Here is a 13,735-nt window from a genome sequence, read left to right as displayed (position 1 = left end):
GGCCAGGGCTCTGGGGACTGACCTGGGCCTTCCTTCCAGATTAGCACGTCACAGGTCAAAGTGGACAAGGTACAGATTATTGGCTCCAACGGCTGCCCCTTTGCAGTGTGTCTGGACCAGGATGAGAAGAAGATCCTGCAGAGTGTAGTCAGGTAGGAAAGGGGCCCTCGATCTGCTTCAGTTAAGTGGGGTTTGGGGCAGGGGTCAGTTTCTGTATATTCCCACCCAGAGGCCTGAAAGTTGCTGGAGGGACGGGAGACCTGTTCTTACTCCTGCCCTGCCTCCCAGGTGTGAGGTTTCACCTTGCTACAAGCCAGAGAAGAGCAGCCTCTGCCCGCAACCCCAGAGGTCCCCCTACCCCGCCGCCCAGGCCACGTCGGACCTCTGCTCCCTCCTCTGCCTGCCCATCATGACTTTCAGCGGAGCTCTGCCCTAGTGAGACCCTGCGCCGGCCTGGATGGAAAGCCTGGAAGCAGCCTCTTCTGAGCCTCTCCCAGTCGGTGGGCCATGAGGGCCTCGCTCCTCGTGGAGAACCAAATGGCCCATGGGGGCCAGAGTCCTGCTGTGGGCTCTGCACTGGGCAGGCAGCAGGGCCTCGGCAGTTTCTGGGGCCTCAGACCTCTCTTTGGGGCAGAAACAGGCTTTGGGGAGAGAGGAGTTTGGCCACACCGTCTCTCAGGTTCCTTGAGGTAGAAAGGAGAGCTGACCTCTGGAGGCCCCGGCCACTGACATAGTCAAGTGTCCTTGCAGGGAGGGAGATTGGAGGCTCCGGTGCTCTGGGGTGTGGTGTAGGCCTCTCCTCCTAACCTGTGGCTGGGCCTGCTCCTTCCATTGTCAAAGACTTGGAAGCCCTTTGTGTCTGGAGTTAAGTCTCCTCTGCTTTGGATACATGGATGAGACTTTTCATTCCTGGCCTTCAGTACCTCCCACCTCTCTCCCTGGGTCCCCCGTTCCTGAAAATCAGCACTAACACTTTACTTGTCCATTGTCAGGACCTGGTCAGGTTCTCTCTGGAGCCCCTTTCTGGATCTGAGGTCCTGGGGAGATAGGACAGGTTAGATTCAGTTGCAGCTCAGTCACCTTCTAGCTAAATGACCAGAAGGAAGTTAATTACTTTCTTCAAACCTCCCTTTCCTTAGCACTAAGATGAGGGGGACTCAGGCCTCTTCAAAGGGCTGCAGAGGAAGGGCACAGTGCCTGGCCCTATGGCTGACTTGGAGCAGGTGCTCAGGAAAGGCCAGCAGCCTCGCTTTCAAAACGCTGGTGCCCCTTCTGGTCCTAGGGGGCTCTCAGGGCCTCTGGGAAGCTCTCCATTCACTCTTTTCCAGTTCACCAAGACTGAGCACTGAGGAGCAATTAGCTTTTCCCTCTGCAGGAGGAACTGCCTGTGTCAGGGTGATGGGAGGGTTGCTTAGGCACCCTGGCCTTTACCTCCTCTCCCAGGTTGGCCCCCATGCCCCCACTTCCATCTCCCTCCTTGGGCTGCTGCACATGGTGTGCAGAATCTTGTAGCCCCAAGTTCACTGGCACCTTTCTGGTGCATGGGCAAGATCCCAGGGGAGTAGAGAGTGGCATGGCTGGCATTGCAGAGCTTTGGCCTGACTGGGGGGGTTGAGGGATAGAACATGAGAAGAGAGCAGCAGTGGAAAACTGCCAGGTGGGAGGAGTCCAAAGTGAAGATGGGCTGGGGTGATAGGGTGGAGGGCAGGCTTGGGGCCAGGATTTGAACTGGTAGAGGTGGGGAAGGGAACTGCGGAAGCTGACCACCGTATCCCACACAGAGCCCCTCCTTCCTCTCCTCCCACTCCATTCTGCTCCAAAGGCTCTGGGCCTGTAGGAGCCCATGGAACCCCAGTCCTGAGGATTCACACCGTGAGGGGAGTGAACAGAGCCGCCTCCTACTTGGTATCGCCATGTCTGCCCTGCCCTGGCCGGGCTCCAGGGACTGACCGGCCATATACCTTCAATACTTTTTGTTGTGCCAATAGATAATTTTACTTTGTAACCACTGGTCACCTAAGAATAATAAATGAAATGTAATATTATTGTTAAATAAAACTTATTAATCTTGTATTTAATGACCTAGAGTTATTTTGCTACATGACAATTAACTGCTAGTTGAGCAGTTCATATAAATCATTTCACATATAGCAGAAATGAGATTCTTGGGGGATTGTTTTTCTTTTTTAATCTTTTTGTAATTTTCCTCTCTGTAGAAAATATATTTGTGCTTGAATTTTCCATGGCACTGTTCCAGAGGGAGGGAGGTGAGCTCAAAGCAGGCCCTCTGGATCTGGGCAGTTTTTAGATCTGGATCACAGGGAGGGAGAGGAGAGGAGGCCAAGGGGTGACAGGGACCCCTGTGCCTTGGGAGAAGCGCATGAGCACCAGGCTCTGAACACAGCTAGCTGCTGGGGAGGGAGGAAGAAGGAACCTGGCTGCCCCAGCTCTGCAGCAGCTAGCTACTGCAAACAGTAAAGCAGGCCTCATGCTCTGTGGTGTAGACTGGGATTATTTATTCTTGCTCCTGCATCTGTATGACATCTAGGGATCCCTTGATGTAGGTTGGGATAAGAGTGGCTTGGCTCGGAGCAGCAGGCTGGGTTCAGGCCTGCTCTGTGGGTCTCTCAGGCATCTGGGGCCAGCAGTTAGCACAAGGCAGGTAAGCAAAGGCATGTGGCACCTCCTAGGGCCTGGGCCTGGGCACAGTATTTACTCTTGACATTCAACAGGCCAAAATTGAAGAACCATGTGAACTCGTAGGTTCAATAAACTCAGCAAGTCTTGCACTGGATGAAAGCAAAATTACATGAGATCACTTCACCTCTGATGCTTTTCTAAAACCCCATAACCCTGGTCTAATCATGAAGGAAACATCAGGTAGCCCAGACTGTGGGACATTCGACAGGATAATCCAACCTGTCGTCTGCTAGACAGTCAGCCTTGTGAAAAATGAGGAAAGACCGAAGGTGAATGAGGAAACCTGAAAACTAAATGCAATGCGGTACCCGGGATTGGCTGTCACCCAGAAAGAGAATATTAATGGGGAAACTGGTGAAGCTCCAATAAAGTCTAGAGTTTACTTTTTAGAACACACACACACACACCCACCTCACTGTCAGACTCCTGGGGGAAAACCATTATTTTCTTAATTAGACTGGAAACTAATCTTTTTACTGCCTCCATTGTTATACATTTTCCAGAAATACAGTTGGAACCATCCAGTATGGAGTCTTTTGCAATTGACTTCTTGCACGTGGAAATTTGCATTTAGGGCTCCTCCGTGTCTTTCCATGGCTTCGTAGGGCATTTCTTTCTGTTGCTGAATAATATGCATTGTGCCGATGCAGCTCAGTTTGCTCATTCGTTCACCTCCTGAAAGATATCCTGGTGAATGCTAATTTTTGGCAACTATGAATAAAATTGCTATAAACATTCATGTGCTATTTTTAATGTGGACATGTGTTTCCAACATATTTTGGTAAATACCAAAAAGCACAATTACTCAATGGTATTATATGAGTTTTTTTCTAAATGCTATACTGCCTTCCAAAGTGGCTGTGTGCTTTCTCATTCTCACCAAATGCAGGGGAGTTCCTGTGGCCTCACACCTTCATCAGCATTGGGCTTTTTGGTGTTTACCAAAATGTGTTGTCAGTGTTTTGGGTTTTATCCATTCTAATGGGTGTGTAGTGATATCTCATTGTTGTTTAATTTCAATTTGCCAGTGACCGTGATGTTGAGCATCTTATCATGTGTTGATTTCCCATGTGTATATCTTCTTTGGTGACGTGTCTGTTCAAATCTTTTGCCCATTTTTACATTGGGTTGTTTGTTTTTTTAATGTTAAACTTTAAGTTTACTTTGTGTATTTTGGTTACCAGCCCTTTATGAGATAACTGTTTTACAAATATTTCTCCCAGGCTGTGGTTTGTCTTTTCATTCTCTTAACAGTGCCTTTTACAGAGCAGATGGTCTTAATTTTAATGAAGTCCAATTTACCAATTTGTTCTCTTCTGACAGCTTGGAACTTCCTCTGGGGCCCAGAATGTAGTGTCTGTCATCATTCTCAGGCCCCTCCCTAAGGTCCCTGACATGCAATTCATGTGTCCTCCAGAGGAGCAGCCTGCTTGGTGCCTCCTCCAGAGCTTCAGCCTTCCAATCCCCCACCACCACACCCACCACACCCACCACACCCACCACACCCACCACACCCACCTCACCCTCAGCACTGAGGTGGGAGCCCCTGCCCTCATAAGAGGGCTTCTTGATTTTCTTGAGGAAGAAGCTGCTTCATCCTTTCCCATTTCTGAATCCTATTTTGCGCCCCCCAACCCTACCCATAAAATCAGGTTCTCTTGGGGAAGGGGTACTGTCCCCACTTCTCTGGGGGCAAAGACAGTGTGAAGGGATTTCAATATAAAATGGAACCAGAGGATATGAAATAGAACACCTCATGCATAGTCATGCAAACAAAATAACCCTTATAAACATTTGTGCACCCAACATAGGAGCACCTAAATATATAAAGCAAATATTAATGGATATAAAGGGAGAGATCAACAGTAATACAATCATAGTAGGAAATGTTAATACCCACTGACATCAATGGGTAGATCTTCCAGACAAAAAGTCAACAAGAAAAAAGCAGTCTTATGTGACACATTAGACCAGATAGATTTAATTGATGTTTTCAGAGCATTACACCCTAAAACTGCAGAGTATACAATTTTTTAAAAGTGTACATAAAACATTTTCCAGGATAGAGCACACGTTAGTCCATAAAACAAGCCTCAGTAAACATAAGAAGATTGAAATCATTTCAAGCATCTTCTCTGACCACAACATATGAAACTAGAAGTCAATTATAAAAAACTGAAAACCACACAAACACATGGAGGGTAAATAACATGATAACTAAGCAACGAATGGGTTAACAATGAGATCAAGGAAGAAATCAAAAGATGCCTTGAGACGAATGAAAATGAGAACACAATAATCCAAGATTTATGGGACATAGTGAAGGCAATTCTAAGGGAAATTCATAGCAATTCAGGACTACCTCAAAAAAAAAAAACACAAGAAAAATCTCAAATTAAGAATTTAAACTTCACTTAAAGGAACTAGAAAAAGAACAAAAAACTAAGTCCAAAGTGAGTAGAAGGAAAAAAATAATATCAGAGCAGAAATAAATAAAATAGAATCTTAAAATAAAACAATTACAAAAGATCAACAAAACCAAAATATGTTTTTCTGAAAAGATAAGCAAGATTGATAAGCCTTTAACCAGACTCATCAAGAAAAAGAGAGAATCCAAATAAATAAAATCAGAAAGGAAAGAGGAAACTTAACAACTGACCCCACAGAAATACAACATATTATAAAGAAATACTACAAACAATTATATGCCAATAAATTGGACAATCTGAAAGAAATTAGTAAGTTTCTATAGCAGACAAACCCCCAAAACTGAATCAAGAAGAATCAGAATATCTGAACAGATTGATTACCTCCAATGAAATTGAAGCAGTAATTTTAAAAAGCTCTCAACAAACAAAAGTCTGGGACCAAATGGCTTTACAGGTGAATTTTATCAAACACTCAAAGAAGAACTAACACCTATCCTTCTCAAACTATTCCAAAAAATTCAAAAGGAGGGCAGACTCCTAAGCTCATTTTGTGAGGCAGTCATTATCCAAATTCCAAAACCAGATAAGGACATTACAAAGAAAATTATAAACCTATATATCTGATGAAAATAGATGCTAAAATCAGCTACAAAATATTATAAAACTAATAGGTTTCTGAGGTTGCTGGTTCAATTCTCAGTCAGGGCACATGCCTGGGTTACAGGCCTGGTCTCTAGTAGGGGTGTGTGAAAGGCAACCAGTCGATGTTTCTCATCCTCTCTTTCTCCTTCCCTCCTCTCTAAAAATAAATAAAAAGATCACACACCGTGAACAAGTGGGATTTATTCATAGGATACAAGAATGGTTCAACATTCACAAATCAATTAACATGATACACCATAACCAAAATGAAAGATAAAAACCACATGATCATATCAATAGATGCAGAAAAAAAAAACATTTAATAAAATTCAGTACAATTTGCTGAGAGTTTTTATCATAATAGAGGACACATGCCTCTATTAATAAAAGCCATAAATGACCAACCCACATCCAACATCATACTCAAAGGGGAAAAGCTAAAAGCATTTCCCTTAAGATCAAGAACAAGACAAGGATGTCCACTTTCACTGCTGTTATCCAACATAGTACACGTCGTAGCCACAGCAATCAGACAAGAAAAAGAAATAAAAGGCATCCAAATTGAGAAGGAAGAGGTAAAACTGTCATATGGTCATTATTTGTAAATAGCATGACAGTATATATAGAGAACCCTAATGATTCCATGAAAAAACTGCTAGAACTGATAAATGAATTCAGTAAAGTAACAAGATACAAAATAAATATCCAGAAACTGGTTGCATTTTTATACACCAATAATAAACTATCAGAAAGTGAAACTAAGAAGACAATCTCACCAAAAGTGAAACTCATAAAACAATTGCACTAAAAATAAAAGAAACTATCTAGATATAAATTTAACCAAGGAGGTAAAAAACCTTCACTCAGCACATTGTAAGACATTGAAGAAAGAAAATTAAGAAAATACTAATAAATGGAAACATATACCATGCTCATGGATAGGAAGAATTAAAATCATTAAAATGTTCATACTATCCAAAGCAACTCCTATCAAAATGCCAAAGGCATTTCTAACAGAAGTAGAACAAACAACCCAAAAATTTGTATGGAAACACAAAAGATCCTGAATAGTGACAGCAATCTTGAAGAAGATCAAAGTGGGCAGTATCGCACTACTTGTTACCAAATCATCCTATAAGGCTACAGTAATCAAAACGGCATAAAAAACAGACACATAGACCCACGGAACCAAGTAGAGAGCCAAGAAATAAACCCACACACATGGTCAATCAACCTATGATGAAGAAAGCAAGAACATGCAATAGGGCAATGAAGGCCCATTCCATAAATGGTGCTGGGAAAATTGGACAGATACAGGCAGAAAAATAAAACTAGACTACCTTCTTACACCATATACAAGAATAAACTCAAAATGGGTTAAAGACTTAAATGTAACACCTGATACCATAAAACTCCTAAAAGAAAACATAGTAAAATCTTGGACATTTTTCTTAGCAATATTTTTTCTGACATATCTCCTCAAGCAAGGGAAACAAAAGCAAAAATAAACAAATGGGACTACATTCAACTAAAAAGTTTTTGCACAGCAAAGGAAACCATCAAAAAAACAAAAAAGACAACTTACTGAATGGGAGAAGATATTTACCAATAATACATCAAGTAAGGGGTTAATATCCTAAATTTATAAAGAACTCAGACAACTCAATACCAAAAAAATAAAGAACCCAATTAAAAAGTGGGCAGAACATCTAATTAGACACTTCTCCAAAGAAGACATACAGACAGCCAATAGACATATGAAAAGTTGCTCAACATTACTAATCATCAGAGAAATGCAACTCAAAACCACAATGAGATATCACCTCCCACCTGTCAGAATGGCTGTCATCAATAAATCAACAAAACACAAGTGTTGGTGAGGATGTGAAGAAAAGGAAACCATTGTGCACTGTTGGTAAGAAGGCAAGTTTGTGCAGCCACTGTGGAAAACAGTATGAAGTTTTCTCAAAAAATTAAAAATGGAACTGCCTTATGACCCAGTGATTCTACTTCTGGGTATATATCAGGAAAAAACCCCAAAACACTAATTCAAAAGAATATATGCACCCCTATGTTCACTGAAGCAGTAGTTATAGTAGTCAAGATATGGAAGCAACCCAGGTGCCCACCAATAGACAAGTGGATAAAAAAGTAGTGGTACATATATACAATGTAATATTTCTCAGCCATAAACAGAATGAAATCTTACCAATTGCGACAGCATGGGTGGACCTAGAGGGTATTATGCTAAGGGAAATTAGGCAGTCAGAGAAAGACACATACTGTATGATCTCACTCACACACGGAATGGTTTGATAGATAACTGGAACGGGCAGTGAAAGCACTGGTTGTCTAAAACAGCTGGAGACACATGCATGTGGGTTGGTTCACATGCCTTCAGGAGTGTTTGCTCACGCTCACCATGGGGGTGCTGAGGGTGTGTCCCCCTCAGACAGACCCCTCCGCTGTTCTGGTGGGTCTGTGGGTGAGGGGGTGGGAGAGGAGGCTGGTACTACTACACCGCTCTTCCCATCGAGGGAGCATAATTGGAATGACACCACATTTGTCTTTCTTCCACACACCACAGCCTTCTCCTACCTGAGGCAGGAACTCCAGGTCTGGGAGGCAACTACAATGGTCAGAAGCAGGTGTGCTACCTAGGCAAGAAACTGTAAATATGCTGTTACACTTTTATGTCAGAATTCCTAAGGCCCTGAGTGAGTGGGTTGTGGTTTCACTCCATCCGGCACAAACAGGGTTAAGATGAATGTACCTATACGGCCTAATGGTAGAAATTGCCCATTGGTCCTGTACCAACAGGGAGAAGGGGAAATAACAGCTGAGGGCAAAGGAATGAAGCCATGGCTTATGCAGTGAGAGAAATCCAGTGTTTTTCACAAAAAGGCTCTGAGCTCTCTTATGCCAGATGCCTGAGAGGATACAGCCCTATACAGCTGAGACCATTCCTTTTTTTGGAACCTGAACCTCAAAGGAAGCCTGCACACCTGTGTGGCCTTGCCCCAGGGGACATTTTTATCAAATGATATGATGATGGACTGGGCTAATCATTAATGACTAAAAGGAACTCCAGGAATGTGCCAGTACTTTTGACCTTTATTTTCAGGTAATAGCTACCATCACTGCAATGTGGTCTAACACTGGCATTACTGGAAAAATTATAATACCAATATAGTCAAATGTGCTGGGAAATACATTTAAACTGAAAACCTACTAAATGTACCCCCACACACACTCCTCCAGATATTAGGTATATTCGCAATGGTACTGTTGCTATGTCTGTAACACAAACGCTGCATCCAGTGGAGATGCTCAGACAGGCAGGATCACATTGCCATAAGGTATCCAAGGCCAAAGACAGGAGAGGGGAGGGCAGATAGAGATTCAAGTCGATCATGTGGTCAATGCTTTTATCAATTCCGCCTACAGAACGGAAGCCTTGTAAACATTGCTGAGGCTGAACTAAGTGAATTTTTGTTGTCTGGTGAGCCCGGTGATGGGCCGGGAGGGGCCCACAGAGCTCGCCCTGTGTGTGCCCTTCATAATAAAACTATAATGACAAGTGTAGAGCTTTCCTGATTCTGAGTCATTTATAATGAGTGAACTATCCAATTTAATGTGTCATGGGAACCTCTGAATTTATAGCCAATCTTTTGGAAACATGGGCGGTGGCCCGGGGACCCCCAACGTCTGGCTGGTGTCTTAAGAAAGGGCGGCCTTGTAAAGGACTTTGTCCCTACCTTGTGGGCTCTGACAGTAACTCTGGATGGTCAACGTCAGAGTGGCTTTGCAGGGCACCCAGTTTGGGGGGAAAGAGGGCACACCCATGCCCATACAGCCACGGTGATGGGACTTTGTATGTCATCGTGCTCCCTAAGGGGGATGTCACTCCAGGGGAAAGAACCACCCATGTGCATACAATCACAGCACACCAACTCACACTAGTTGTACCCCATGTCCCATGACACCAGCATGTACCATCTGAAGGGAATACAGCTGCTTGTGGGAACACGGCCATAGGTCTTTACCTAGAAAGTCCTTTCCTTGCACTGTACTAGTAGTCCTCACTCTCATCAGAGAGCTGGAATCGGGCTGGTTCTCTGGAGGAAAGCTAGCAAGGAGGACTCACCTTGCTTAGCATCTGGGTTTTTTCCTCAGGAAGTGACTGACCTAGAAAATGCAATTTTTTTTGTTGTTGTCATTTGTTTGTTTCTCTTGAGGCCACCAGCATTTCAGAAAAGAAAGCCCTGGGAGTATCAGGTCATGCAGTGTCCTGTTTGCACAGGTCACTTGTTCTGCTGACTTTAGCAAATCAGATGGGAAGCAGTGGTCAGGATGAGGGCAACTATAAGCAAGAGCAGAGGACACTTACTCACACCAGGGGGATGGGTCTCTTGAGTTTTTCTTGAGTGGCAACTAAAATATTCTTAATCAGAAAGGACAAGCTGCTGCTTAAGAAAGGTCCCCTCCCAACAGTGTATACCTGCCTGAAGTTCCCACATCTGAGAGCCTGTGGAACTGGGCATCAGTTGGCCAGAGACTATGGTCCCAGACCCTTCAAGGAAACTGTAACTAACCTGTAATGCACATGCCCAGGTTTTCATAGATGGACATTGAGTAAGAAAAATAAATCAAGGAAGCAACATTTCTTTTGTCTTGGAGGGTAAAGCATAGTCAATTTTATTCTTCTTAAACCACAAAATCATCTTTGGTTGTACAAACATCACTAGTTATAGTCTTGCCAAGAGGTTAGGGAGGGTGCAGTTAGTCAATGGACAGAACTCCTGAGGGATCGCTTTAAAATGCTAATATCCAGGTTAAAACATTCAGGTAAGGGTGGTGTTGGGGCTAGTAGAGCCCCCCCATCCCAAGTCTAGGGTAAGTGTGAATACCATGACCCCCTAGGACAGGGATGTCAAAATCATTTTCACCAGGGGCCGCATCAGCCTTGTGGTTGCCTTCAAAGGGCCAAAATAATTTTAGGACTGTGTAAATGTAACTACTCCTTCTCCTTAACTGTTAAGGAGTTGAAATTACATTCAGCACTTTGAAGGCAACCATGAAACTGATATGGCCCCTGGTGAAAATGAGTTTGACACCCCTGCTCTAGGGGGACACCAGGCCCAGCCAAAGTGTACCTCCTTGGGGCCAGTAGCTCCTCTGCAAAATCTGGGGACAGCTGTTTCAGGGAGGTATTGGGGGTGGGTCAGGGGAGGGAGTTGGCGGGGTGCTCGAGCAGCCTCTTCAGGGGCCCATGGCTTGCTCTGTCCCTCCTGGGACTTGCTCTGTGTCATCCTGGCTGCCCTCCACAGCACGCGCTTCTCTGCCGAGCCCTAGACAGGCTTCAATGCTTTATTTTTTATCCTCACCTGAGGCCATTTTTTCATTGCTTTTGGAGAGATAAAGAGGGAGAGAGAGGAACTTCAATGGGAGAGAGACACATCAATGAGCAAGAGAAGATCTGGAATTGAACCCACAACCCTTTGGTTACGGGACAGCACTCCAACCAACTGAGCCACAGCTTCCAGGGCCGATTTGATGCTCTTCCACACCCATCTTCATCACCTGGAGCTTGTGGGTGGGGGTGGGGGGCTGTGGCCCCAATGCTACAGGCCCTGCTTCTCAGCAGCTGCCTCCTGGGTATTCTTGTCACCTTAGGGGCCCCCAGGAACTTGATGACACCGACTTAGGGTGTCGCTTCAGCTCTCAGAAGGGCTGCTCCACTGCCCTGGGTCATCAAGGCTAGGTGGGGGCTGCTGGGACCACAGGTAGCTGGCAAACACCGTCTCACAGGTCTGGGCATCATCCTAGGTCTCAGCCATAAGCCTTGAGGTTGAGGTTGGTGAGCCACAATAGCAGCCTCTGCAACCAGTTCCCAGGCACATCCAGCACAGGCAGCTCGGCTGTGTGGGCAAGTTTCCACAGCAGGATGACTAGGTAGGTGGTTGTCCCTCAAGGAGAGGACACAGACCCCAATCTTGGGTTGCAGCACCTCCAGGTGGTTCCACTGCATGTCACTGTTGGTCAGCTTGGTCAGCATCCCCAGGGAGCAGGGCAGGGCCATCAGCAGGTTCTCTGTGAGGACTGGCTCAGACAAGTTCTCACAGGACTCGACAGCCTCAGTCACCTTGCACAGGTGGTTCTGGTCCACATTTAGGGTGGACGGCTGCTTCAGTTGACCTAGGCAGTGAGGAAGCCACTGCAGTAGGATCTGTGAGAGCTGCCAGTGAGTGAACAGCGCCACACCCCCACCCCCAGCTCCCCAGCAGCCTCCAGTCAGTTCTCCCACACACCCAGGCACACCAGGCGGCAGCGCGCAGGTTCCGAGCTCCAGAGGCAGTGTCAGCAGCCGGTTCCAGTCCAGCCACAGCTCACCAAGTTGGGCAGAGCTCCCAGGGTGTCAGGCAGCACTTCCACATCATTGCCTCCCAGATCCAAAACACGGGGGACACAGGCAGGGACTTGAGCACGCTCCACTGGAGCTCCAGGGTCACCAGGTTGGTGCAGTTGCCCAGATTCCCGGGCAGAGCCTGCAACTATGCGTTGTCATTCAGGGCCAGGTGAGCAAGGCTGTGCGGCTGAGCAGTGCCCTGGGGGAACCTCAACAAGGGATTCCCGCTGTAGTCCGCAGTCTCACGGCCTTGCAGAACTCGATGCTCTCGGGGATCTCCGGGCTGTGTTCTGGGACATGTCCAGCTCTGCCAGTTGCACGAAGCTGGCCACCTCCAGGGGCAACCGCGGGATCTCGTTGTCACTCAGGCCCAGCTTGCGCAGGTTCCGCAACCCAAAGAAGGGATTGGGCAGCAGACTCAGCTGGCTGGCGTTGGGGAGCAGCTCCTCCAGGCTGCGGCTATAGCTGTAGATCTCTTGGAACGCAGCCTGCAGAGGGAGTGCCTCTTGTCCACCGACTCCGTTCCTGTTGTAGCACCACAGCTGGATGCACTGGAGCACGGTGCCGATAGCCTGGGCACAGACAGGCAGGAGCGCTGTTCCGGGGCCCCAGTGGCAGGTGGGGTGGAGCCCGGCCTGCATGAGCTCCTGGGTGTCTGGGCTGGGAGGAGCAGTATGGGACGCGAGTCCCGGGAGCAGCCGGGCCAGGTCCGGCCCAGACTCCGCAGGCTCGGAACACTGCGCCCCCCCTTCTCCTCCGTCCTGGTCCCTGGGGCCCAGCCCTTCCGCTGGTCTGTGGAAGCAGGCAGCACGCAGAGGCTCACCTTTCTCCCTGGAACACTCCAGGACTGCTCCAGCCGTCCAGCCAGGGACCTGGAGCCTTGGCGGCGAGTCCAGTTGGTCGTGTATGTCCTCTCCTTTCACCTCCCTGCACCCCCTGAAGCATCCTCTCCCCCTACCCTGCTTCTGGTTCCAGGATCCCGAAGATCTTGTGGACCGTCTCCAGGGCGTCCCCCCAGAGGACTCACACAGGTGTCGCAGCCTCTCTTTTCCCCAATAAAGACTGTCCACAGATCGCTGGTACAGTTCTTCCCCAGGCACCAGCGTTTGGAGTGCTGCTGCCCACTTGCCCTCCGAATTCTGGTGATCTCATAGCCCTCTGACACCCTCCATTTCCTTAACCCTGTGGTGAGCAATTAACCTTTGATCTTCCACCGCTGAAATGCAGACAGGACGTCCTTCATTTGTGTGGGAGGAGGGCTCCACCTGTGGGGTTACAATTATAGCACCATGCCCACACACCTCTCCCATGTTCCCTGGGAGAGTAGGGGGTACAGAGCTCCTACTGTGTGCTCCTGTCTTACAATATTTAATTTTCACAGTAACCCTACCTGGGAGATGCTGTGGTCCCATTTTATTGAAGGAAAACTGAGAGTTGTGAGTGGATGAGAGTTGCAGAAATGGAACTTGGACTCCTCTGCCCATGTCTTACTGGTAATTGGCCCTGCTTCAGGGGCCTGGGCACATCAGAAGGGGCCTCACATTTCCAATCTATA

At 46.8% G+C, this 13,735-nt stretch overlaps 1 protein-coding gene and 1 pseudogene across 5 annotated transcripts in view; one reads left to right on the top strand and one right to left on the bottom strand.

Annotated features, from left to right (window-relative positions):
- PIK3R5 (phosphoinositide-3-kinase regulatory subunit 5) overlaps nucleotides 1-2,073 on the top strand; it is a 67,063-nt gene extending 64,990 nt beyond the window's left edge. For all 5 annotated transcript variants that reach the window (XM_045824601.1, XM_045824599.1, XM_045824597.1 and 2 more), the window contains exons 18-19: nucleotides 40-152; nucleotides 289-2,073. In XM_045824601.1, coding sequence (XP_045680557.1) covers nucleotides 40-152; nucleotides 289-436 — 261 coding nt within the window. In that variant the 3' untranslated portion in view covers nucleotides 437-2,073. The remainder of the gene's footprint in view (nucleotides 1-39; nucleotides 153-288) is intronic.
- Nucleotides 2,074-10,119: 8,046 nt separating this feature from the next.
- Nucleotides 10,120-13,265, bottom strand: LOC123809512 (annotated as a pseudogene).
- Between the last annotated feature and the right edge of the window lie 470 nt (nucleotides 13,266-13,735).

The sequence above is a fragment of the Phyllostomus hastatus genome, unplaced genomic scaffold (assembly GCF_019186645.2).
Source record: "Phyllostomus hastatus isolate PE091 unplaced genomic scaffold, TTU_PhHast_1.1 phas_scaffold_55, whole genome shotgun sequence".
In the NCBI taxonomy this organism is placed as follows: Eukaryota; Metazoa; Chordata; class Mammalia; order Chiroptera; family Phyllostomidae; genus Phyllostomus; species Phyllostomus hastatus.
Note: the sequence above shows the minus strand (reverse complement) of the source record. Positions and strands in the feature narration are given on the sequence as shown.